The sequence below is a fragment of the Macrosteles quadrilineatus genome, unplaced genomic scaffold (genome assembly GCF_028750875.1).
Source record: "Macrosteles quadrilineatus isolate MER2022 unplaced genomic scaffold, UCM_ALF_1.0 Scaffold_2__2_contigs__length_208266976, whole genome shotgun sequence".
In the NCBI taxonomy this organism is placed as follows: Eukaryota; Metazoa; Arthropoda; class Insecta; order Hemiptera; family Cicadellidae; genus Macrosteles; species Macrosteles quadrilineatus.
Window position 1 is genome coordinate 207,156,725 of NW_026542595.1, and position 27,194 is coordinate 207,183,918.

Below are 27,194 nucleotides of genomic sequence, written 5' to 3' on the forward strand. Positions count from 1 at the left end.
GGATTTCCATGACTTTTTGCCTATTTCCATGACTTTCAATGACCAGAATTTTTTTCCATGACTTTCCCTGACTATCCCTGACTTTCCAGAATGTGGACACCCTGTAAGTAATACAGTTCAATTTTGTTTCTAAAATAAATGGTCAGAGTGAAACCATTTGGCATTTTCAAAGAACCAACATTGTCTCTTTTGCATACTGGCCCCGTTACAAGGCACGGGTATAGCTGCTAGCAAATACGAATAGTAGCGCTGGTTTGCAGTAGCTGTTCAAATAACAAGCGACCGGCGCTACTAATTGTGACCAACGGGATTCATTTATTTATTATCTTATATAAATTAAAGTTAATCATGTACTACCACAAAGTCTTCTTTCTACATGAATTACAATTCCATAATAACCCCCCCCTCCCGCAGCAAACCTGCAGCCAAAGCAAATTTCTATTTGCGTGACTTTATTTTCAATTAAATCTATAATTCAATAATATTAGGTTTAACGAGTACCTAGGTTTGCACCCCAATTTGCGGTTTTTTACTCATAACATGAAAACGGTGTGTCCTAGCTTACATTTTTTACGGTAAAAGTTAAAGCTTATTAAATTTGCAATAACTTTGGTCCTGTACATTATCATTGAAAAACGCATACGGTAGTTTCAGAGATATCCGCGCTCAAAAAGATATAATGTTAAAAAAAAAATGTTCACCTCACATTTGTTGTTAATATCTTATTTTTTCTCCCTACGGTAGGTACTTGTTATTTTCTCAGAAATATTGACTGAAAGAAAGTTGTAGACAATTAAATTTACTTCAATAATATATCCACATACCAGTATATAAATATATATGATCTAGGTCAAAAGTTACAGCATTTTTAAGATTAAAGAGAAAATCATGATTTACACAAATAATAGAAAATTCTTGTTTTTTTTTTATCATTGCATGATTTGTACGGTTTCTTATAATTGTTTAGGCCAAACATAAATATATTTAAGGTATAAATTGGTAATAGTTATGTAAATAACAATGTGAAAATGATGAGGAAGAATACAGTGAAAAAGAATAAGATCAATCTGTATCATCATATGAATTTATTAGCGAATTTCCCATATAGGGAATAAGCTATTACTGTAGTAGGCCTACTCATGGTAAGACCTGGACGCGGGACCGATTTTTTTTTGTTTTGAGGTCCCTATAGGCCAAAAACACCATCCATTCAAATTCATATATATATTTATACAGGGAGCGGCAGAAATATCTGACGGTTTTCAAGCGAGTACAGTCCGGCAGCCGAGTGGAGTGGGGTGGTGGGGAGCGGCTCATTCTCAAGGCCAAGTGATGCCATTTCAGTCGCCATGGAGCAGTGGACCAGTATACATCGCGCTTTTGCCGTTGAGGCGTTTTTTAAAAATGGCGATTCTGTTGTTGGTACGCAACATAAGTTTTGGAGGCATTTTAATGTGGCTCGTGGGGAACCTATCCCATCCCGAAACACCATCAAATTGTGGGTGGATACCTTTAGATCACAGGATCAACTGCAAAACGTAGGCCTACAGGCCGTCCAAGGCCAGTGAGGACGCCTGAGAACGTGGACCCAAGAGCAGCAGCTTGTCTACGCGCCGGGCGATGCGGGCTCGTTAGCACAGCTTGTCGCACTCGCTCCACGTTCTCCGGCGTCCTCACTGGCCTTGGACGGCCTGTCAAACTGTCACGGACCTGTTTCCCTCCCTTTCCATAGCATTTTAGGATTGGAAATACCTTAATCTAATCGTCATAAACAGTTCCCACACTCCGAAAAACTCGCCTTTACTACTTCCTTCACCACTTCCTACGTCGCGGACCCGTTTTCCTCCCTTCCCATAGAATTTTAGGAATGCTGATACCTAAATCTAATCGTCATAAACAGTTTTCACACCCCAGACGGCTCACCTTGACTACTTCCTTCACCACTTCCTACGTCGCAGACCTGTTTCCCTGTCTTCCCATAGAATTTTAAGATTGGAGATACCAAGATACCTTAATCTAATCGTCATAAACAGTTCCCACACTCCAAAAAACTCGCCTTTACTACTTCCTTCATCTCTTCCTACGTCACGGACCTGTTTACCTCCCTTCCCTTAGCATTATTGGAATGCAAATACCTTAATCTATTGGTCATAAACAGATCCCACACTCCAGACAACTCGCCTTTACTACTTCCTTCACCACTTCCTACGTCACGGACCTGTTTCCCTCCCTTTCCATAGCATTTTAGGATTGGAAATACCTTAATCTAATCGTCATAAACAGGATTGCAGATACCTTAATCTAATCGTCATAAACAGTTTCCACACTCCGGACAGCTCGCCTTGACTATTTCCTTCACCACTTCCTACGTCACGGACCTGTTTTCCTCCCTTCCCATAGCATTTTAGGATTGCAAATACCTCAATCTAATGGTCATAAACAGATCCCATACCCCTAACAGCTCGCCTTTACTACTTCCTCCACCACTTCCTACGTCGCGGACCTGTTTCCTTCCCTTCCAATAGCATTTTAGGATTGCAGATACCTTAATCTAATTGTCATAAACAGTTCCCACACTCCAGACAGCTCGCCTTGACCACTTCCTTCGTCGGGGACCCGTTTTCCTCCCTTCCCATAGAATTTTAGGAATGCTGATACCAAAATCTAATCGTCATAAACAGTTTCCACACTCCAGGCAGCTCGCCTTGACAACTTCCTTCACCACTTCCTACGTCGCGGACACGTTTTCCTCCCTTTCCATCGAATTTTAGGAATGCAGATACCTACCTAAATCTAATCGTCTTAAACAGTTTCCACACTCCAGACTGCTCACCTTTACTACTTCCTTCACCACTTCCTACGTCACGGACCTCAAGCTAGTGTCGTCATTTGATTATATTTATGTTCCATACCACCGTTTATGTACTAATATTGTGGAATAATGCTATCAGCTATTTATTTATCTATTGCATTCAAAAGTCAACAGCTGATCATATGTCTTTTTTTATGTGTCAAATACTGCTTCCATAAGGATTACATTGAAACTTTGAGACCCAGTGGGGCGGATTCCTGAGAGACTTTTTTAACGCCATATAGATGTTGGCACTCACCGATATGGTCTTTATCACCATGCAAAATTTGAAAACGATTGATTCAGCCGTCTAGGAGGAGTTTGCGTATTACGAAATGCATAAAAGTCGACGTATAAGAGCTTCGCTCGCTCCGCTCAATAAAAATGAAAATCAAGGTACTCTGGTTTTTATTATTTCAATTATGTATTTATATATTTTGATAGTTCTGTTCTGTATTTATATATATATATATGCCTCCGTTAGCACAATAACTCGAGCAAAAATGATTTTGATTAAATTTGGTATAAACGTGTAAACCTACATTTATTCTTACGAGTTTGCGAACCAGCATGATCTATGGACTATGGGAACGGGTATTTACGGGGGTTTTATGGGGTAAAAATAGGTTTCTCCAATTTTTGACCCAAAAAACACAAAATGTCACAATTTCTTTCCAAACCATTTTGTAAAGCTTAAAAAAACAAATAATTTAGTATACTGAAGCGTTATCAGGCGCCTAATGATTACGGAGAAAATTCAAAAAATTGTAAATTTAAAATTCCCATGTTGTTCTCATGGAGAATAAGTTTTTAACTGTTATAGAACTATTAACATTTTACAAAAAAAAAACTGTTTTACCCTCCCTGATGCAGCAAACCTAAGTACTTGTTAAACTAATTCTATTTAAATAGGAAATAAATGTTATATTTTTAAATATAAATTTTAGTGTAAATCCAATCAGGCAAATGGAAATTCGCTTAGTCTGCAGGTTTGCTGTGGCGGGGGTATTTTGCAGGTTTTAATTGTTTTAACTTGGACCACCGTAATAAATACACAACTTTTTTATTTCGTCACATTGTTGAAAAAATTTTGATTTACACAAATGATTGCAAATTCTTGTTTGGAAAAAAATAGCATTTTAAAAAAAAATGTGAGTTGAACAGTTTTTTCCGAACATTATACCTTTTTGAGCGTGGATATCTCTGAAACTATGCATTTTTTTCTGATAATGTACTGAATGTTGCAAATTTCATAAGCCTCAACTTTGATCATAAAACGTAGTCTTGGACTAATTGTTTTAAGTTATGAGGGAAAATCCGCGAATTGGGGCGTTAACCAACTCCCCCCCCCCCCCCAAACCCAGAGCGGCAGGGTGATTTTATTCTCACCTATCATATATTCATTTGGGGACCTTCCCCCGACACATTTCTGAAAAATTGGGAATACATAGGTTTGTTCCTCTATCATTCCTATTGGACTTATTTGCTTAAACTAATAGCTTCAGGTAGTGTTGAATTTTTTTTCCTATTTTACCACCGTAAAAGACTGTAAAACAACCTAACAAATAAATTAGATAATAATAAAAACTTGGTTGTTTTACAAATAGTTTAAGAGAAGTTTAAATGATGAGTTAAATTTAATGTAATGTAGTGTTAAGATACCGTGCTGTTGACTTAGATGTCTTCAGAGGTTTCTTTCAAAATATAATTAAACATTTAGTAAATGTAATATTTTCACATGGATAGAACTGTGATATTTCCTGGTGTACTTAAAATTAGTCATGGCTAATTTATTGGGGGTCAGATAAGATACATTGACACAGTAGCTGTTATCTGAATTGGTTGATAATGCCTAGATAAACTTGACTGGAAATGATGGTGTGAATGTTATTTGTGTTAAGTTACCAGTAATCACACTTTTGCAATGTTTATGATGACATCGACTAATCATTGGGTGATATCAGCATTATCCAGCTCAGTATGAAGTGTATGTATATTAGACACTATACTATACTTTGAAATGGGGACCATATCTAGAGATATAGAAGGAATTTGTATGTAGATTAAAACCCTTAACATTTCATTAGTTTGCTCCCTTTTTTTATTCTACTCAAATACCTCATAAATTCTAAACTCAAAGCTAGCTAGGGGTGTGTGAGACGTCGAGTGGTCAAGTAATTTTGAGTCTGAACCATTAAAAAAATTTAAAGAGTCAAACTTTTAAATGAGTAAACGTGTTAAATGAGTTAGTTTTTGGAAGCATTTCTATTTGTACATCATGGCGAATAAAAACACATTCGTTATTCTATTAACATTTATAAACCCTTAAGAGTCCTTGGAGCCGCGCCACTACAGTCGTATAAGTCGCAGCATAGGAATTGGACCTGAAGGCGCTACACTGAGTTTAGCATTGAGATCTTTCTACATGTGCGTGTTTGAATCCCGTACATGTGCAATTAATACTAAGCTCAATAATATGTGGCTTAGCTGGTGGGAGAGCCCATTCTTAAATAAACTATGTCGAGCGTGGATGGAAGTTGACGGCATTTTTTAGTTTAATAGTGATTGCACACAACACCTGTTTTGCTTCTTTAGAACACAGATTACTCAAGTTATTACTCTTTTTATCTACCACCTTCACATCCTAGAAAGCTAGGTTGAAGCCAGGAACTGTTTTACACATTACTTTAGGATAAGGACTCAAGCTATAGTACAACACAATGTATAAACTATGGCCTTTTGTTTTCTGGTGTTGCCTACTTAATATACCAATCTTAACAAATACTAAGTTCCTTCCCACCTGAAGAGACAGTCAAACTTATTTCTCAAGAATCATTAGTGAAGGTGAATATAAGCTATATACACACTATCATCCTAATAAACAACCTTACCATTTCCAACAATAAAAACTAATAATATAGTATTGGTCGACCAATTGGTTTATGTGTCACGAAAAACATTACATGCAATTGCTACATTACTGAAGCACTGAAAGGCTCACCTTTGGTTTATTGTTCGTGTAGCAATTTGCACACTGCACCACTTTAGTTTGTAACCTAAAGTTTTTAATCCTGCAAAAGATATAATTTTGTAATACCAAATAAATTTGACAAATTTACTGCTCAATACCATTGACTATTGGATACTAAAGTAGACATTCTATTTTTTTATTTTATAAAAAAAGAACATAGTTGAAATAGGCCGACGCTACACTATCCCGTTTCGCCAGCCCGGTTAAACAGGACCCGTTTGGCAGGATGATTCGAACGCAAATGGGTTTTAATGGGAGCGGTCACATTTTTGCGGTTGCGGTGCATCAACGGGATCCACTGCATGCTGCTGCGGCATAGCAAGACGACAGGATGAAAGGCGAAACACATGCAGTTACATGTTCTAGTTGTTTTTCTAGGCCACTTCATGCAAATCAAAATAAGAAGGTTACAATACCTGCAGACTGCCTTTAGTGGTCCTTAAATATCCAACAGGATTACGCGTTTCGGTATTTGTTATACCATCATCAGATCCATATACAAACTTGAAGTTTTTGACTCATGTCACGTCACAGTTTTTAAAACACAGTTACAAAACATTTAAACAGGAAAAACTATTTACAGTAGGCCTACTAATTAAAAACGAGAGACAAAAGTGAAGCAATGCATGCATTTGGTCTCTTTAAATTTCATTACAACCTTCGTTACAACCTTCTTATTTTGATTTACATGCAGTTAATTGAGAGCAGCCATACTATCCAGTTGGGCCATGCGTTTATCTCTACTGTTGTCGATATCAACAGTGCTCAGCATGTGATGCTCGTGCTCGTCACTTGAAGTATGTTGTGGTAGAGCAGGAAGGTGTGACAGGGTAATGTCAATGCGGTAAAAACGCATCACACTAAACGGGATAGTGTGGTGCCGGCCTTAAGTACTCACATAGTATAATGCAGTTTAAAACTCTTATTTCTTCTTTAGTTTTTGTTCCTATGATAGTTGAGGATATTAAAGATGCTGTATAGCTTAAAATTAGTCCTTCCAGTTTGACTTGATTGATATGTTATTTTTTTATTTTTGTATTCAACAGAAATCAGTTATTTACATTAGTGTACTCTAAAACTGACTACCTACACCTGTAATATGGAAATGGAATGTCTATAAACAGTGCAAGATAATAGGTAATGTAAAATGAAACTGGTTCTGATAAAAGAATTAATTAACTATAAAAAAAAACTAAAAATTGTGGTTGATATCTTGTGAATTGGCTTTATGCTTGTAATATAAATTTTCATTAGTTAAAAAACACATCTGATAATAGTTAAGAATTACTGTAGTTAAAAATATACAGTAATTTTGAACTACACTACATAATATTTCTGAAATAGAAGAGTGTTATTGATATCTTCTGGCCAGTTTCAAAATGCACTGTCAGAACGAAGGCCAGATGATTGAGGGTCGTTTTATAAGTAAGGGCCGTTTTTATGTTTGCGTGTACGCCACTTACTGGCCGGCATCATTGGTGAATAGAATGGTGTCATTTACAGCTCTGTAGTTGACGTGTACGCTTTGCTGTGTGTTTAGAAAATGTTTAAAATGATTGAATCTCACGCTGCATGTGACATGAAATCAGTGACACTTTTTTTATCACAAGAGACATATCCGATGCTTACATTCGTTGCCAGATGACTGAAGGTTATGTTCCAAATGCAAAGAGTGATGGTTAAGTGTGGTAATGGGTAAGGGGGTATTAAAGTTCCAGAAAAACCTTTTTACTTTGTGGTCTTCTGTGATAAGTCTGGGTACCCACCAAAAACACAATTCCATCTCAAATGGACAGTTTCACAGCCATTTTAAACTCCCTAACCAATTTCTGCCCTTAACCCTCTATCATTGCATGGGAAACTGTCACAACGATAATAGTAGTGTATAATTAGTCATCAACCTGACTCTGATTTAGGCTGTGATTCGGCGGTAAGCGACACAGTGCTGGAAAAATGTTGGCATCCTCAATTATCCTGGTTGCCCTATGGGCTATAACCCAGTCAGCCCTTAAAAAAATGGGGACGGGGAGAGGAGAGGAGAGACCAATTGTACTCCATAGCAGTCTTTAAGAGTTCTCCTCAGGCTAGAGTTAAAGTCATTAGCATCTAGTGTAAATGTTTTTGTACATTAAAAATTACTCACCATAAAAATTATTTTACAGAGATCTGCGAAGAAGATTGAAACAACTCAAGTCCAGGATCTCATTCAGAATGGCTTGTGGAGGAGTAAACAACTGGGACCTCCTTTGTCCTGTTTGCAAGACCTTCATTGAAAAAGATTGTTTTAATGACATTCAAGCTTCTTTGGACTTACATTATTTGAACATACATCCAACATTAAAAGCATTGTTTATATTGAAGAAACAAAAAATAGTTTTTAACGAGGATAAAGTCTATGGAGAGCTAAAAGAATGTACCAACTATATAATTTGCCCGGTTTGTGAAAATTTAGTTGAAATTTTCCAAAACAATATTAACCATTGCTTCATGGAGCATTTTGAAATTTGTCATCAACAAATTCATGAATTGGATTCTGCAAACAATTTATCTGTAAAAAAACAAACTGAACATTTCACTGAGGTGAAGAATAGAGACAGAGACAGTATTTCAAATTTAAAAACTTTGACATTGACAGACCAACCTTATAAATCGTTTGATTTGTCACAAGATTTGGAAAATCACAGAGGTTATATAACTGTAAACAGCAGTAGTTTTGTTTGCCATGTCTGTGGTGAAACGTTGAATACAGAGCAGATGGTTGAGTATCACTTAAAAACTAAAAGACATGAAGATAATGTAATCATCTGGCTGAAAGGTAAACTATCTAATCACATGCAGAGTACTATGGAGTATGTATCATTTTACGGCTCTAACTTATGTTGCAACCTTTGTAGATGCAAAATAGAGATGAACTCACAAAATCCTCAAGAGACACTACTGAACGTCATTTCTCACAATAATGATGTAAAACACTCCCAAGCAAAATCCCTCAAGAATCCAAAAGACAACAATAGTAGTTTAGGAATTTTAGAATTAATAACAGAGAAAAACTCCTTGATCAATCAACATAAAGAATTCATTGAGGCTGAAATTGAGCCACGTTTCAGTTGTAAATTGTGTGAGAAAATAATTCATTTCAACAAAAATAATTTTGAGCTAGAGCAAAACTTCCTTACACATATTAATAGCAAGTTGCACAGTGAGAACTCCAAAGCAATTCGTGTTTTGAGGCTTTTCAAAGATATGAATGGCGACAGGAATGGAGTGCACTGTTTCTCTGTTTTGAATGGCAGTATTAACTGCACACAATGTAACTCTTTGGTGCCAGCCAACATCGAACAGTTGTTAGAACATTGTAAAAGCTACGAGAAGTTAAAATCAGACAAATTTCTTAAGAGCCCTCTGTCGACCAATAAACTTCCTTCGACCAAAAATAACAAGTTCCCTTTGAATAACAGTTCTGATACTGGATTGGCTAACTTGATGTCTTCTGACGAGACCCCACTGAAGCCTCATCACTCAAGTCCCATGGCCCAACCGAAGGAAAATATGACCAAAGGAACAAGTAAACTCAATATTAAAGAAATACTCCTACCCCTGAAAAATCAATACGGAAACATCACTTGCATGGCTGAGAATGAAAATGGCAAACTGGTATGTGTGATTTGCAACTGTTCAGTCCAACCATCGACTCGCTTTGTGAAAATTCATCTCTCAGGAAAGTTTCACAAGAACAAAACTCAATGTCAAATTAAACAGCTCAGCGCTCTAAACACTGGGGAAGAAGCTTGCAGAGACTTGAAACTTAACAGCGACGGTGCTCGAGAATCCTACCACTTGTTGGTCGAACACTTGTTTCAGTCGCTCCCACAAAGGTTTCAAGATGATAAAGATTTTTGCACAATCAATCTCACAGATGGTTCTGTCCATTGTGTACTGTGTAACTGTACCATTGATCCAATGTTTTTGAAAGATCATCTTCAAGAAGAAGGTCATCTTGCTCAAAAGCAACTACAAAGCTTGTAAATATTTACTGTCCAAATTGTTGCAATTGCAACCAAACTATTCATCCGTATATTCGTAACACTATACGGACCAGATTAAGTATGGATAAATGTGCAACTGCAATTATGTAATTCTCAAGTGACCACTAGTGTATGTATTCGCTACTGTATATATATATATATATATATATACTAGCAGAATACCCGTCCTTCGTACAGGGTTAGACAATAGACAACATAATAAAATGTATAAGTATAAAATGGTTGGCATATAAGTATAAAATGCTTATTACAGTTATACTCAAGCTTTGCGTTTTCAATGGGGGACTGTTGATCAAATTTCCTTTCTTAATTTACTGTATACTGAGGATTTGTATTACACATCTACTATAGCCATAATGTTCTACCACTTTACCTAAATAATAGAGAACAAAAAATTAAAAATATCACAAATTATTCATGAAATTAAAAACATAAACATAACTCTAAACAATCTTTGACAGTTCTCATTGTGTATCACAGTTTTTTTGTTGCTGCCTAGTTCAAATTAGCTGTTTTCATAAATGAAAAAAAATAATAGTGCTGAACCCTGTTGGTAAATCTTATAACTTTTTAATGCTTTTGCATACCATCGAACCAACTTTTTTAGTTAAAACAGCTGACTGTATTCTTTAATTCCCTTTGAATACTCATTAGGTTAACATGGGGAACTACAGAGCCACTGGGGCGGAGCCCGAAAGGATTTTTGAGATAAGAATATGCCTATATGTTAATCGGGAATGTGAGCTATCAGCTATCATCATGCCAAATTTCAGCCCAATCTGTCCAGAAGTTAATGCGTGATTGAACTTCAAACAAACAAACTTTCACATCATACTAATATTATTGTGTGTTTGTTTGTTCAATCACGCATTAACTATTGGTCGGATTGAGTTTAAATTTGGTATGATGATTGATAGCTCACATTCCCAAATAACATATAGACGTATGACATATTCTTATCTAAAACATCCATTCGGGCTTCGGCCAAGGCCCCACTAGAAAAAACAGGCCATGCTGCAGGATCCATGACGTCACACTAGTGGATGGATTTCATTGATAAATTCATTGCCATCACCATTCCCATATGTTTTAGGTAAATAAACAAGCTGGCTGTTTGTAAGATTTTAATGGTAAGAGTTTAGTACAACTATCCACCACTGTGACGTAGTGTTGCGCTACCCGCGCTGCAGCATGGCCTGTTTTTTCTAGTGGGGCCTTGCTTCGGCCCAGTGGCTCTAGAATTTTTCATGTTAACCTTATGAGTATTCATATTTAAAAGGAATTAAAGAATTTTTCCAGCTGTTTCAAGTACACAAGTTGGTTATAAGGTTTACCAACATGGTGAAGCACTATCATTGTTATTAATCATTTTGAATTTATAACAACAGCTAATTTGAACCAATCAGCAACAAAAAGCTGTGAGAACTTTACTTTTTTCTATTGTTTAGGTGCAGTTGTAGAGCATTATGGCTATGGTAGATAGTACTATAGTATGCAGTATGCAGTAAATGAACGTAAACCAAATTTTCTTATAATGTACGTGTCCTCTCCCATTGCAAGCGCAAAGCAAGAGCATGACTGCAATAAGCATTTTGTACTTATACGCCAACCCCGTACAAACGACAGGTACTCTGTATGTTTATAATATTAATAAGATAAGATATATATTTTTATATCTCTTTTATATACGTAACAGACATGACATTTCTTCATACCTAATGAATTTCATTACTTATAATATGGGTAGAGTTATATTATTTTATTACCTTTTAACAGTTTGTATTGACAAATTATTTTAGCGTAAGATATACAATTTGGGTTTTTCTGTTTCTCCTTTGAAATATATATTTTACCAAATTAAAACTTTCTTAGTATAACTGATACCAATCCCTATTGCTAATTATTCATACAAAAAGTCTCAATGGTATTTTTTTAATTATTTATAATAGTTATGGACTTTAAATAACTGTTTCACACACACAGTATAATACAGAGTAAGCTAATACTTGTCCTGAACGTGAGTTTTCGGCAGTTGCTCCAGTTATTCCTGTCTTACGCTTCGCCTTATACCCGTGAAACATAATCTCATATGCTCGGTTTTGTTTTGCACGAGGAATTTGGTGTTCCTGTGTTTGGCATTGCCTCACACGTGGAGCTTAAGCACAGGAAAATGTCACTCTTGGTACATGGTGAAATGTACTATTGTTCAATCCATCACAGTTTAAAACCTTTTGTATGTTTTTTTCTGAAATTGTTTATATCAAATTTACAGATACAAATTTCTTTATTGTGCATACATTCAAAATTATAGTGTCTTTTTGGCTCTTATACAGAAGTGGCCGTAGCTTTAAGACTATTATTTTAGTCTCTATAAGACTATGTATACTATTATCGTGAAATAAAGTTCTGTTCCATTGTTAAAAGAGTGGAATAAAACTGCTTTAATTTTGCTTTCCATAGCTAGATAGATGAATCATGGTTAAATTTGATCATGAAAATTTATACGACTTCTGCACCATACTGTCTCTCAGCTCTTGTAACATACCATATCTTCACTGATTCTACAAGATGTCAACATTGTCAAGTCAACTATGTTGTTGGATGGAAGATTCACAGGGAAAAATAGTTGGTAAATATTAAGAAAAATGTTTTATTTAAATAAACATGCTTACAACCAAAACACAACAACTTACCTTAATTCTATTCTCACTTTTTTAACATAAATTTTGAAACTGTATATTGGCCATCAAATCCATATCTTACTTAAAAATCTTAATGTAAAAAGTATTGAAAAAAGGTGTAACTATTGTAAAATATTGACCTATAATTGTTAAGCTAAACCAACAACCAACGCACAATTAATTGGTTGGGCAATAAGACAACCTTACTCAACCCAAAACCAGGCACAAACAAATGCTTTTATGGCCTGGTAAAATACACAACAGCATTTAAGTCTACAAATTTAAAGTTTAAAAGTATTAATGGATTGGTTTGTAAAAGTGGTATCTATCACAGTAAAACCACCTTGAACTTATGACATTGCAATAGCTTTACTATCACACAAAACAGCAACAATAACAATAAATTTAGAATGGTTTAAGAAAAAAATGAATAAATTGCAGCAAACACAGCATGCAAGAACTAAAAATAACTTTGCTATGGCAAGTCCCAACAGAGTCCTTAGCAATAGATAAATAATCCTTGGAGTTTCCACAAGAACTACATGTAATTACTAATTAGTCCACCAGTCCATTGACACTGACTACTCTAGTTTGCCACATCATGGAGATATCTATAGCAGAAGAATAAGAATCTATAACATCGGAAGTACTAGTTTTGCCTTCTCATGGCCGCTTTAATAAAAGGGCCTAGGTCAAGGGGCGCAAATGGAAGAGAAAAATTCCTGCACAGTAGGGGGAAGGGGGTGCAATTGTCTCTCGGGCCCATAGCACGTCACATTTCACATTTAAACTGTAGAGGCCTGGGCCTGTTACCTGAGCAATGAATTGAGATGGGATTTCTGTCAGAAAGATTTAACCACTGAATGAGCGTACTATGATAATTTTGAAATCTATAGCATGAATATTTATAAGAAATTGTTTCTTTCTACAAAACCTTGTCACAAAATTGATATCAAAGTATTACGCTATTTTGCGGTAAGGAGAGAGTGGAGCACAAAAGATTAAACGGTAAATAACAAAAATCAGATGATTGTACATAAAAACAGTTAAAAATACCTAACACTTACAGTTACTTTAAATTACTTTGTACAACTAAAGCTATAGAATAATACCAAAGCTTAAGATTTTTTCAAGCTCAAATACTTTGAAATAGCCTAAGCTTTTAACCTTACGATTTACAAAAATACACTACAAATGAGATGAATCAGTCTTTTAAGGAACTATACATGATAAACAGGAATGTTGACTAAAGAAAAAATACAACTACATTTCAACAACAAAACCACATCAATCCAATTATCATTCATATGTAAACAAAACTTTTTGGATCTTTTCTGTTAATTTACAACCACACTTCTATCTGAAACTTATAGATTGGCAAGTTAAAACCAATAACAACAATTTAGAATCAAAAGTTTGAGGGTATTGGAGGCAGTAACTTGAACTGTTGAAGTTAGCAGTATATTATAGCAAAAGATAGAATTATTAGCCTGTTATGGAACTCAGTAAAGTAAGATTTAGTTTAGGTATTAAAGTTACTCATTTTCACCAATTAGCTAATGTGAAGGCTATAAGTGTTTAAGTAGGAATAATGCAGTTCAATGAGTTTCAATTGAGGAGGAATGAGAATGGTGATGACAAACTTTAACAAAAAGTATCCAAAAATATATCTTAACCTACTTCAATATTCATTCTTAACTTATAAGCTCCTAATACAGTCTTTATTTGTATCTTAACTTAAGCACCTACTTCAATCATCAGTCTTAACTTGGTCACCTCCTTCAATCTTCAGTCTTAAGCTCCTTCTTCAATCTTCATTCTCTTCTCAGCAGGTGGTTTTGGGCTGGTAAATGGGGATGGTGGAGGGTTTATTTTAGAGATAGGGATGTTGACTATGTTTTTCTTGTCAAGAACTTTCTTCGGAATTGTCAACTGCAAAACGTTGTCCGAGGACATTGTTGATTTGATAGCATCAATATCAACATTGTCAGGCAAGTGGTAGCGGCGAGTAAATTGTCTAGAAACCAATCCGTGTTCGTCAACACGTTCCTCGTGATTCCCTTCTACTACAATGAAATCACCGACAACTCTTACACTTAGCTCTTCCGGCTTAAACTGTTGTACGTCGAGAGAGATCTGAAACATGAATCATTTAATAAACTGTATAGTAGTACTTTATTTCAATTCTAAATATGTAGAATTATACTGGGCGTTTCATAATGAAAGAGCATATTTTTACTATATAAATTAAAACTTATAATCATGGATGATTTGTATGGCATTGGATAGGACAAAGAGAGAGTATCATTTTCATTACAGCTTATCACCTGATATTACTTTCCCACATAACATATGATACATTTTCAGTAAGGTCTTGTTATTTGGGGAATGACCACTCCTCAAGGAAAGATATTTTGTATTTTTTAATTACCAGTAGGATTTTCCATTAATGGTATAAGAGAAGGATTTGGCATTTGTATTAGCCCTATTAAAAATATTCTCGGATTTATAAAAAGAAATATTAAGTTTCTGACTTCTTTTTAAATTAATTAAGTATTGCTTAATGTAAAATGGTATGTTGTGAAAAAATGTTTAACCCTTCGAGTGTTATGTGTCGTAAAAGCGACTCATAACACACTTTGTGTAGTGTTTTGTGTCGCTTTTGCGACTCACAGTCACAAACACTGTTTACGGCGAAGGCTCTATGACTGACTAAATCGGATTGAACTGGATCGAGTTAGGTAGTTTTTTTTTGGCAGATTCTAAGCTTTCTCCCGAGGTCTGTCTCTAAGCGCTTTTTTTTCTCGAGCCGATCATAATTGTAGCAGACAGCTGACGTGCGTATTTGTAATAATAATAATAATATCACTTTATTGTCATAAAACATTTTACATTTCCAGCAAAGCTGGTGAAACAGATGACATTGTCATTTCTTAGCTAACAAAAATAAAAATTAAAACTAAGGATTAAAATTAAACTAGTCACTTTTTAAAAACAGTCATTTAAATACTCTTCTATTGTATAATATTTCTTTTTTATAAGGAATGTTTTTAATTCTTTCTTAAACTTTACAATGCTATTGATATTTTTAAAATGAGCAGGTAGACCGTTGTAAAGCCTCAGACTCATGTAGTACGGCGATCTTTCATAGAAGGCATAGCCGATGTCTTGGATACTGCAAATTATTTTTTGAACGTGTTTGGTATTGATGAATAAATTGATTGTCTATAAATAATTGTGCATTGAAGTGTACCAGAATTTTATAAATGTAAAGTGAAGACATTGTTAACATTCCATATGTTTCAAAAAGCGGTTTACATGACTTTTTTTGCGTGTAAATGATAAGATTCTTAAAAACTTCTTTTGTATCTTAAAAATAGTTGAGGCATATGATGTTGAGCCCCATAACTCAATACCATATTGCATAATGGAAAAAAATATGGCGTAATAAACTATGACCTTTGTTTTAGAATCTATTATGTTTCTTAAAACATACATCTGGAAACAAGCTGTATGTAATTTTTTAGCTAATATTTCAATGTGATGTTTCCAAGTCAAATTTTTATCAATATTTAAGCCTAAAAATTTTGTTTGTTCGACAAAAGCTATAATATCATTTTCATATGGTAATTCAAAAATTATGTTTTGCTTATTTTGTAGTGTTTGGAATTGCATAATATGTGTTTTAGAATTATTAAGTTTTAAACCATTCGCCGCAAACCAGCTAGTTAACCCTTAGAGTGCCAGGCGAGAAATAAAAGTAACGCTCAAAAAATGCCGATGATTTTTCCCGAAGGTCGCGCTAAAAATGCCGAGCGCGATCTGGCGATTTTTAGGTTAAAATTTTGTAAAAATCGAATTTTCGATATTTCGACCAACGAAAATCGATGTATCGCATCTAGTAACTTTCGACTCAATGTTAATATATGGGTTAAAAGAATCCGAGTATCCATTCGGTTGTTATGACAACTGTTCGATCATTACGAAACGTCCGGTCAGCCGGACGTTGGCACTTTTGGCTCGTTCTAAAAACGTCCGGTCGGCCGGACGTCGGCACTTTTGGCTCGTTTTAAAAACGTCCGGTTCCCCGGACGTTGGCACTCAAAGGGTTAAGTCTACAATGGAACGATCAAGCTCTAATCTAAGAGTATGTACATCATTTGCTTTTACTATAGCTGTAGTGTCATCAGCATATAATATTAGGTTTGATGATACATTGTTAGGAACATCATTTATGAATATTAAAAATAACAAGGGACCTAAAATTGATCCTTGGGGTACACCACAATTGATGGTTTGCCATTTTGAAATGAAATGTTTACCATTTTTCTTAATGACAGTTCTCTGTTGCCTGTTTTTTTAAATAAGGTTGTATCCAAGACAGTGCCAGATCAGAGAAGTTATAATATTTCAGTTTATTACTTAATACATCATGGCTCACACAATCGAACGCCTTGGACAGATCACAGAACACTGCTGCAGCTGTAAACAGCTTGGTTAACCTCGCACCGATGACTGATGTGTTTTATTACGTTTAATTGTTTAAAATATTTGTAGACTTATAAATTATAACCATTTATTGAACGCAAACATAAATTTTTTTCATTTATTTTATAGTTTTTGAGAAATGTTAACCCCACAAAAATTGTTGAACATTTTTTCTTTTGTTATGTTTTATATGTTACATTGAAGCCCATAATTTTCCAAACAAAATGATATATAAAACAGTATACTTTACATTGTTTTTAAGTTTCTAAGATACATTTTAATAAAACCCTGCGATTGCACAATAAATGGGCGAACATTAAGACCAAAACTAGAGACACTTGGAGGGTTAAAAAAATACTAAAGTGATGAGTCTATTGAACTTTAAAGAACTCAAATTGGATTAGGCTATATCAATATTGGAATAGGTTTTCAATGCTGTCTGAAGCAGTGTGCAGTGTCTGAGATAGGTTTTTTTACCATAAGAAACGTATCCCATGCCGACATTCATTGCCAGATGACTGAAACTTATGGCCCTAATGCGCTAATGAGTGAGGGTAAAGTGCAGAATGGATTCGGGAATATAAAATTGGCCAGGAAAACCTTTTTACTTTTTGGTCCTCCTGTGAAGTCTGAGTACCCACCAAAAACAATATTCCTTCCGGAATGGACATTTCCCCCCAATTCGTTAATCATGAGCCCATCTCTGCACTTGACCCTCACTCATTACATTAGGGACATAAACTTCAGTCATTTGGTGATGAATGTCTGCAGTTGATATGTTTCTCGCAGTCAAAAAAATATCTTGCATGCAATGGAAGATTCAATAATTTAACAACTTTTTTAGACTCGCAGCTATATGTAGTTACAAAGCTGCAAATGGCATCGTTCTGTTCACAAATGATGCCAGTAAGCGGTGAGTAACCTCATTGCAGCGTACAAGCGAACTCAGAAGCTGCAAACTTACACACAAACGGCCCTTAGGCCTACTAAAAAAACGAGACCCTTGTAATTTCTTTTCACTAGGCCAAAGTTATTTGTCATGTAAAATTAACAGAACCAACCTTGATGCCATCTTGATCCTTGACTAGACTGGACACGCCACTATCTTCAGCTTGGGTAAGTCGCCAGGGTCGGATGTAGTTTGTGTGTGGCAGAGAACCAAGACTCTCACAGTACAGTTCCTTCAGCAGCTCTTTAGCAATATGGGGAACCAAGGACATCTGAAATTCAAACTTGTATGTTATATCTTACAGTGAAGTAGCCAAAAATGATTTTCAGTAGGGGTTTGACCTCAGGGGATCCCAAATATGAGGATCTGGTTGTCTTGCACCTATTTGGGTTAAAACACTGTTTTGTGCTTATTTTTAGGTACAAACCGTGTAATTTATAATTTTCTGTGTATATTCAGCTTACATATTACTTTTTGGGAGGTGGGAGTGATTAATCCCGATATCACTCCCTGACTACACACCTGATTGGAGGAAGCCCACCTAACAGTGGTGTGGTATAGCGCTAATGGCTTTCACACTCAGCTGATCCAAAAATCCTATACTGTAGCGGGTAGCCTGCTAAAAAGTTGAGCACCCGTGTTTCTTCCGAGACTTGAAGTGTTACTGAACTGGAAAATTAACGACTACACCACTGGCACCTAAAATAATTTAAAAATTTGATTTTTAAAAGAAATTTTATAATGAAACATGCTACTTTTTACAATACTGTATAAGCCTATACACGGAGTATTTAAACTGTACGTAGGCTATTTGAATTTTATATACTATTAGTATAAAATAGGGGAAAACAGGATATGTAAAAATTGTGCATAATAATGTATTTGAATAGGTAGTACCTATAGGCCTAAGCTAAGTTACCAAATAAAATACCTTTGCCACAGCAAACCTTACCAAATACCAAATTTTAATTTATTTTATATTTTTGCTGGGAAATATTTCTTTAAATTGTCGGATTTATTCACTACGGTATTGATAACATAAAATTTAATGATTACGGTGTTTATAGGTTTGCTGCTATACAGGGAGGGTAATACAGTATGTTACCGTATTGAAATATTGATATATATGAAGTAAATAAATTTTCCAATTTTGGTTTTAAGGAGTAAAATGTAATTTATCCCTATACAAGTTATCCATACTAAGTACTAAAGTTTATTTATCCTCCTAACATGGGGATTTTAAATTTAGTTTTTTTTTATCTTCTCCAAAACTATATATTTTTTTAAATAATTTGCCTAGTTATAAACTTAAGTGGGGACACCACCTAGGTGTATGTTTTAACTCAAATATGGGTGAAGGTTGAGAGTAAAATGGAGTAAAATGATCTGTGTGGATTTGTTAGTGACCAGGATCAGCTGTTTTATTAGCCAGGGTCATTTATTTAAAGTTCCATGATCAGGAACAGCCGAACCAGAAGCCAAGTGTTTCAAACCACCAAAAAGTTACTCATTTCTTTTGGGATCGATCCCGCAAGCTTTGATTCCCAGGTGAGTACTACCTGTCAAAGTCAAAGATTTTTATTGTCTTTAAACACATGTGTGCAATTGACAAAGTCACAAACATTGTGACAATACTCAGCTACCCAGTCAGCCAACTAAGTTATTAAACGTAGGTACTGCAAAGCTACACCAATAATACAATTTCATCCCATAAAACACAGTTTCTGTAGACTGATCATGCTGGTTCCTGAAGCTGTTTGAATAACCGTAGGTTTGCACTACACTACGAAATGTCATTAAAATCGGTAGATTTTGTCTCGAGTTATCATGCTTACGGACACTCAAACTTATATCTATGAATTTGAACAGATGGTGTTTTTGGCCGCTGGGGAAATCAAAATGAAAAAGTAAGAAAAAATAGGTCTTACAATCAGACTTAAAATACTAGCTTAAAACCAATCATAGGAAAAAACTAAAAAAGCTTACAACTTAACTTGCTCTCAGAAAAGAGGAAGGCGTATTGCAAACGTTTTAATTTAAATGGAGTAATGCTTAACCTATAATTTTTAGTACCAAGTATTTTTTGTGTTTTTGCCACTTGATTATGTACCTATTTCAAAAATGCCATGTAGGCTTTTCATCAGAAACAGCAGGGCCGCCCCGAGGGCGGGGCGAGCGGGGCAACCGCCCTGGGCGCCGTGGCTTGGGGGCGCCGTGGCTTTGGAAGGTTTAAAAGTTAACAACGTTATCGGCAAACGGCAAACAAATATTTTAGAGAAAACTCGTAAACATGTAATCAAAGACTATTCTAAAAAAAGGCAATCTATACCTTTCGCTTTGTTCATAAAATAAATACCGTGTTATTTAATATAACCTACAACTTGTACTATTACTACTTTTACGTCTGGCATGTGACTTGTTGGCAATACTGCGAGTCTGAGACAAACATACTGCGTATTCGCCCACACGCCTCACCTACACTTGCTTGTTTCTAACCTCAAAGCTCAAATTCTTACATACTTTTCTACTCATAGTCATATGTTATAGTCTTTTCGTGATGTCCGTTGTGAGTCGTAAATTCAATGTTTTTAATAATTTAGTTCAGTGTAGTTGTTATATTTATAAAAGAAATACTTGCAAAACGTTTGATATCGATATATTGGACGCTGGGTCGATTGACGCAAACCCCCCAAATACCTTGTTAGGGGAGGGGGCGAAAATTTAAATCTCGCCCCGGGTGTCTATTACCCTCGGGACGGCCCTGAGAAACAGCATATGTAGTGTCCAGAAATTTAAATTCAAGTTTACAAACTTGGCATGAAGGCTAACTTAGACTTAACTTAGAACTGCAAAATAAGCCTTAAGGACAGTTCGGCCAAAGTTTCTGTGCACGCGACCAGATCTGGTTGGGTCTAGGCAAGGGGGTACTTTTGTGAAAACATTTTTGTCTTGCTAACCACTCGCCCCTACCTCCAGCACTGCCAATAACCGGTACCCGTATGTTTTAGTTCGGCTAGTAGCAACCCGTCCACGGGCACAGAAGTTTTGGCCGAACTGTACCTAGGAATACTCAGGCCCGTGGTTTGCATGTGCCGCACTATATGCTCAAGATATAATTGCGGCCCACCCCCTTTTCTTGCGGGGAATTTTTGCTTCCAAAAACTTAAGACCTAAAACCTGCGCCCTTGGGTCTACTGTAACAGTTAGAGCCTAAATATACTTCCAATACATCTATAACTTGACCTTCCATAAATTGTGGTTCGGACTCCACTATAAACTGTAGGTCCCTTAATTGTCATTGGCTGTATGGGCTAACTTATTTACCGGTAACAATTCTGTCTAAGGAACATGTCGGTAACAAGACTACAAGGTCGCACCACTATACTCTTCTCCATTCATAATAGCTTACCTACCTTCAAATGGTCGCCATTTTATTAAAGTACGGTATTAATTTAGCCTAACTTACCTAATTGTTTTTCACTGACATTTCAAAGGAACTTACCAGTTTAATAGTATACAAGGTGTCCTGGAACTCTCTACCAAAATTTTAGAGCATTGTTCCTGAGTAAGAAACATATCTAAATACCATATTCAAATTGTCTGGAAGTCCCTATTTACTTACACAGGCCATTTGGTTTTTTCATTTATTAATTTTTTTCTAAAGATTGGTTAAACATACGAAATTGAAACTTTGCACAAACATTTATGACAGCTAGACAAAGCTAGCCTACCAAAAAATTATCACAATTTAAAAAATACATTTAACAAAATGGCGGCAATTAAAAATTGTGTTTCCTAAATACCGTAGCCTAGAACTCAAAAACCGTTTACAAATATTTAACAATATTTTACAAATATTACTTTTTAAGGCAATTTAATAACAAATCGATTGACACCTTGTTTTTTAAGATTAGACGAATATTAACTGAGATATGGCAGCTTTAGTAATATGTGACCGCTGGAGATTAGTTGCAGTGCATGCTGGAAGCGGTCACGCATCACTAAAGCTGCCATATCTCAGTTAATATTTGTCCAAATAAGGTGTCAATCAATTTGTAATGATATTGCCTTAAAAAAGTTATTCTTGTAAAACAAAGTAATAAAATCAAAATTTTAAATGACCGCCATTTTGTTTTATGAATTTGAAAAATTATCTTAACTTTTTTGGTATGTTAGCTTTGTCTAAGTTAAGTTGTCATAAATGTTTGTGCAAGTTTCAATTTCGTATGTTTAACCGTTCTTTAGAAAACAATTAACTTAATAAGTGAAAAAATGGCGGCTATGTGAGTAACTAAAAACTTCCGGACAATTTAAATATGGTATTTAGATAGGCCTATGTCTCTTACTCAGGAACAATGCTCTAAAATTTGTTTAGAGTTCCAGGAAACCCTGTATATTACGTTATAAGTCCTGAAAATAGATGTTTTCCAGAAGTGTGGTCGTTCCCGTGCGAGATGAAGTCGAGTGCGGGATTACCATACGAGTCCGGAAAATACAATATGGACAAGTGAGGTAAGTTACGATATGTTACACCATCTTACTCTAAGGCTATAACATATCAATAAAAAAATCTGTACAAATCCTCATAAATTCCCAGCCGACAAAAGGACTAACAATCACTACTTATAACCTCTATTAAAGGGGTTATATTTCATATATATCATTGCCAAATATAACCAGCTGGTTGATGTCCGGTAAAAACTCATTCCCCTCCTTCCAGCAGTAGGCCTAAGTTACTCTAATGCAGTCATATTTGCCTTGTGAAGGCTACCTTGGTTAAGGGTCGTAGTGTGTTGGTAGTTGTATCATTGCTAGTCCGTTTCTTGGAACGAATACGTCAATCTTACGTGTCAATACCCTTTGTGTGTAACTTAGTAAAATGGCCAGCTAAGTGTAACTTATAGGCTAGTAAAAAACGGCCGGCAGTACGTCAAATTTACGTATTGATACCCTTAACGTCACACTGTATGATGATACCTTACTGTATGCAATTTTTATGTAAGTTGCTTCAAATTCACATAGGCCTATTGATACCCTAAGCGATGCCTTCCTAGAGTTAGTAAATGTTTTGCACACGAATATAAGATACCAGTAGGCCGAACTTAGTTTGTTTTGTTTTATCCATTTTGTTTAAGCCTTAATTACACTAGAATAAGGTACCGTATGCTAATACAACTTGTAGGTATAGGCTTACCTTTTTCCGAGTGATCCTTCTGATTTTGAACGGTAAGTTAAAGTTGCACAGGTAAGAACAGGTCACAGTACTGTGATGGTAAAGTACAAGTAAAGTTACTTAACTTTACTACCACCCTTGAATAAAATGTAACTTGTAACTTAATATTATGTAAATGTGTTAGCCGAAGCCGACTCACTCACTAAAATCTTGTTAGCAGTGGAATCTTCTTAACTGATTGGTCCTAAATCAATCAATCTAAATCTATCTTCCAGTTTGATTGTTTCCTTTTCCTAAAACAAAAACGGCAATTCCTATTATTCTTCTTGTAGTAAATCGTAATCGTTCGTATCGTAATTATGCGAATAAAAAGAAGATTTGGCGGGAATATGAAGAAGAACACTTTGAAAAAAAATATTTGTTTTGTTTTGTTGTGTATTTGCACCATAGACATACGACGTGACGATAGATTATTAGATCACAATGAGCACTGAGCTATAATAAGATCACAACAAAACCATAATGGTTCAAAATACTTATTATACCAATCGTAATAATTACAATAGGTAACGTCAAAGAACTATGCTAAAAATATATATAATGAAATAATATAAATAAAATAAAATGTTAACCGTTGCAAACCATGCTGAAATTGGTTATTCTCACACAGCAAACAGCGATGGTCCCAGGGGTGGAAGGGAGGGATATATCCCCCCCAAAATATTTGATATTTTATTAGCTAACATAAATACTATTAACTTGGTCATATTTTAGAGCTCAAATGCTTATTTAGGCTTTAAATTCCATACTTTCCGGGGAGGGGGGTACCCCCGGACCCCATTTTTTTCTGAGAGATATTACATACCCCCGGTGGTCGTCCCTCCCCCGAAATGAAATCTTAGGACCGCCACTGGCGGCAAACCACGCAGTTATGGACGTTGAAAATATTGCGAACTAAAACCAAAACATTGGCCAGCCTCCAGAGCATCATAAAACTTAAAAATTATAAAGAGGATTCGTCTCGAGCCAATTTTTCACAATTGTGACAAATGTGACTTTCGCAACAACCGAGCACTTTCCACACTAGCCTGAAGTAATGTGAAAAACAATTCCGGGCTCGTGCCTAGCGTCCTAGGACAAAAAAAGGTGTCACTTTATGGGCTTTAAATTTTAGATTTTGTGTTACCCCCATCCCAAAATAACAATATTTTGGGTTTTCGGACGAAATTGGGAATATTGGGATACCAACCAAGAAGTGAACTTTTATCCTATGTAGATTGTAGATGTGTGCTGAGTTTGGTTTTCCACCCATTAAAAAGTTAATAGGGGGTGTCCACACTTTTGCCCAACTCTGTATTACAATTAAAATTGTACCTGGTTACAGCCTATACATTTTTGTAATGTTTTCAGCAGTAAACATTTTTGTATGACGTGTGAAGTTGACTGCAGTGCATTGTGGCATTGTGTTATAAAACCAAGTCAGCCCTCAGCCAACAGGCAAAAAAAGAAGAAAAATATGCAGTAAACAAATTCACATTTTTTTATTAGGCTAGCAGCAGAAGTTGAGAAGTTATGTAGTTCTAGTTCGTAGTTTCCGTGTTTGAGGTTATAAGTTGATATACTAAACCAGCCAAAATGATCTTCAAACTTCTTAGTTATTTCAGTTCCGAGTCTTCTTAATAATATATAAATATGGGTATTGAAAGCGAAGATACTGCATTTTTAGGCCTATTTGCCCCAATCGAAAGTGGTAGGTCTCTTAAATATTCTTAACTTAGGCTACTCTTGATACTTTTTTTGTAGGCTACGAGGGTTACCCTACCCTACAATAACATTTCAAAGTCAATCCCCGACAAGGGAAAGGGAGGATCGTAAGAAAATGTAATGTAAATCTTTTACTTCGTACTTGCAAAAATAGGATAGTCTAGGTCAGAAAAAATGTTGCTTTACTAGGCCTTTAAAAATTATAAATTGCTAGGCCTACTAGGCTACTTTAACAGCTAACCAATAGCGCCAATCCTTTCAGTTAGCTTAATTCACTAGGCCCTAACTTACTGGTTTTCAAGTTGGTCATTTTTCGGAATTAGCGCTAAAAAACGAACAGATAAAAAAAAAGAGCTCGTTGACTGGAGGTCGACATAATTACCCACTTAAAACATTGGTACACTTATAGGCCTAATTCCCTACCCAGTTCCTACAGAAAATTTTTTGGCGGTTTTCTTTCCATGTCCTGTTTGGTATTGTCGTAACCCCAGAATTTTTCCGTACAGTTTTCTTTGTTTTTCCTTTTGGTTTCCCGTCTCTTCCCTTAGGCGAGGCCGAACCGCTCGAACCTAAACATGAACAGGCTCATCACAGGTAGCCTAGGCTAAATAAATTGGTTACCGTAGTTAATTAGGAATGTTTTCTTTTAGAAAAATTGTAAACCTAGGTGGAGGTAACTTTCTACAGAGCCAGTTTTTTTTTACCTTGTACGTATCAGTATTGTAGCTATCTTACTTCTGTTTCCTTATTTTTATTTTTTTTTTTATGCTGAAAATGTTGAAATTTACTTAACTTATATCTTTTGGAACTGATAAAGGTAGGCCTATTGTAAAACCAAATAGGATTTTATATATTACAATTCCGGGGCTACAACAATGAATTTTATTAACTTACCGTACCGTTATGTATGTAGCCTACAGTATTTGAGTTAGCCTTATTACACTTTGTTTGAGGAAACGTACCGTGATAACCTTACCTAGTCACTAATCTATGTTGGGTTATGTTTTTTATAACTTATGGCATGTGTTTTATTAAGGGCTTAGGTTTAAGAGATTGTTCTAAATATCAACATTCTTATCAGTAGGCCTACCAAAGTGCAATTTTATCTTTCGTTAGCAATCTGTTAATTGGAAGCAGTTCCCTTCTCAGAAGGTCCTAAGCTACAAGACAGTAGGCCTATATTAAGTTAGGCCTAATGTGTTGTTAAAAAAATGTATTTTGTTACCATAAGAAGTGCAATAAGTTCACTTAACTTGCTTTTGATGCAAAATAACCGGAGTACTTTTAAGTTTAAAATTGGTTACAGGTCAATGTGAGATATGCGGGGAACGTCACATTGTAGATAGCTGTACGCTGATAGAAGGATTCACCGATCACATATGCGACACTCCCACCCTCTCATATGCTCGCCTCACATTGCCAGACGGACTTGAAGTACGAGAATTGTCTGATGGGTCAAAAACTGTTATTACCACCAAACCGATATCCAAAGGATTGAAGTTTGGACCATTCATTGCCAAGACTTCTACGTTGATTGATGTCAGAATTGAGTTTCCAATTAAGGTAAATATTTTGTAACAAGATAAGTGTTTAAGTGTTAAGTGTTAGTGTGTTGTCTAAGTCAAAGTGTTTTAAAGATAAGTTTAGCTGTAAATTACAGGGCCTTCAGCTAAAAAGAAGCTGCTCCATTTTTGTAAAAATCTTATTCACAGATCCAGAATCGTTTATTGCCATAAGATTAATTAATTTAAACAATTTTATAGCCTACTTTGAATTTATTATTGGAAAAAAGACTTAGGTCCTAATATTTTACGTAGGTATTTTTAAAAGTAGAAAATATTGTAGACTTATTGTCTAGAAAATGACTATAAGTGGAACTAACAATCTTGCTCCAAGCTTAAAACACACTTTTTTAATTCCAAGTTTAATAAAGAAAAACCAACAAAAACTATAGTTTTGTAATTATTAACTTACACATTTTTGCTAGCTACAAAAAATCTTTAAGGACAAAAAGAGATCATTTAGGTTACTTTAGGCTACATGTTTATTAACCACCTTAAAAAAAAAAAAACGAGATTAGAGAGCTAGAAAAGTCAAAATGTAGACATATTCTTCTGAAAACCAAACTGGCTATTGTTTGATATTATTTATCTCTAATTAACTGTAAGAAATGTTTCAAACATTCAATTTCAAAGATTTTACTAAAGCATA

The 27,194-nt window shown here is 35.4% G+C and overlaps 3 protein-coding genes across 11 annotated transcripts in view; 2 read left to right on the forward strand and 1 right to left on the reverse strand.

Annotated features, from left to right (window-relative positions):
• LOC128988037 (uncharacterized) overlaps window positions 1-11,791 on the forward strand; it is a 54,776-nt gene extending 42,985 nt beyond the window's left edge. For 3 of the 6 annotated variants that reach the window (XM_054409214.1, XM_054409215.1, XM_054409216.1), the window contains one exon: window positions 8,045-11,791. In XM_054409214.1, the coding sequence (XP_054265189.1) occupies window positions 8,045-9,908 (1,864 nt within the window). In that variant the 3' untranslated portion in view covers window positions 9,909-11,791. Of the gene's footprint in view, window positions 1-4,721; window positions 4,839-8,044 lie in introns of those variants that run through there. The other 3 variants (XM_054409218.1, XR_008490322.1, XR_008490323.1) reach the window with 3 other exon arrangements.
• A 771-nt stretch (window positions 11,792-12,562) lies between these two features.
• LOC128988052 (protein lethal(2)essential for life-like) lies at window positions 12,563-23,522 on the reverse strand. 2 transcript variants are annotated; one of them, XM_054409234.1, is made up of 4 exons: window positions 23,241-23,522; window positions 18,159-18,317; window positions 14,359-14,745; window positions 12,563-13,220 (listed from the first exon to the last, which is right to left on the reverse strand). In XM_054409234.1, the coding sequence occupies exons 2-3, from the start codon at window positions 18,315-18,317 to the stop codon at window positions 14,404-14,406; spliced, it is 501 nt and encodes a 166-aa protein (XP_054265209.1). In that variant the 5' UTR covers window positions 23,241-23,522; the 3' UTR covers window positions 12,563-13,220; window positions 14,359-14,403. The 2 variants fall into 2 exon arrangements, with proteins under 2 accessions (XP_054265209.1, XP_054265208.1); XM_054409233.1 differs by having other exon boundaries at window positions 12,563-14,745.
• A 1,272-nt stretch (window positions 23,523-24,794) lies between these two features.
• The window catches only part of LOC128985944 (gastrula zinc finger protein XlCGF48.2-like), a 49,183-nt gene continuing 46,783 nt past the window's right edge, over window positions 24,795-27,194 (forward strand). For all 3 annotated transcript variants that reach the window (XM_054405947.1, XM_054405948.1, XM_054405949.1), the window contains exons 1-2: window positions 24,795-24,969; window positions 26,290-26,546. In XM_054405947.1, the coding sequence (XP_054261922.1) occupies window positions 24,912-24,969; window positions 26,290-26,546 (315 nt within the window). In that variant the 5' untranslated portion in view covers window positions 24,795-24,911. The remainder of the gene's footprint in view (window positions 24,970-26,289; window positions 26,547-27,194) is intronic.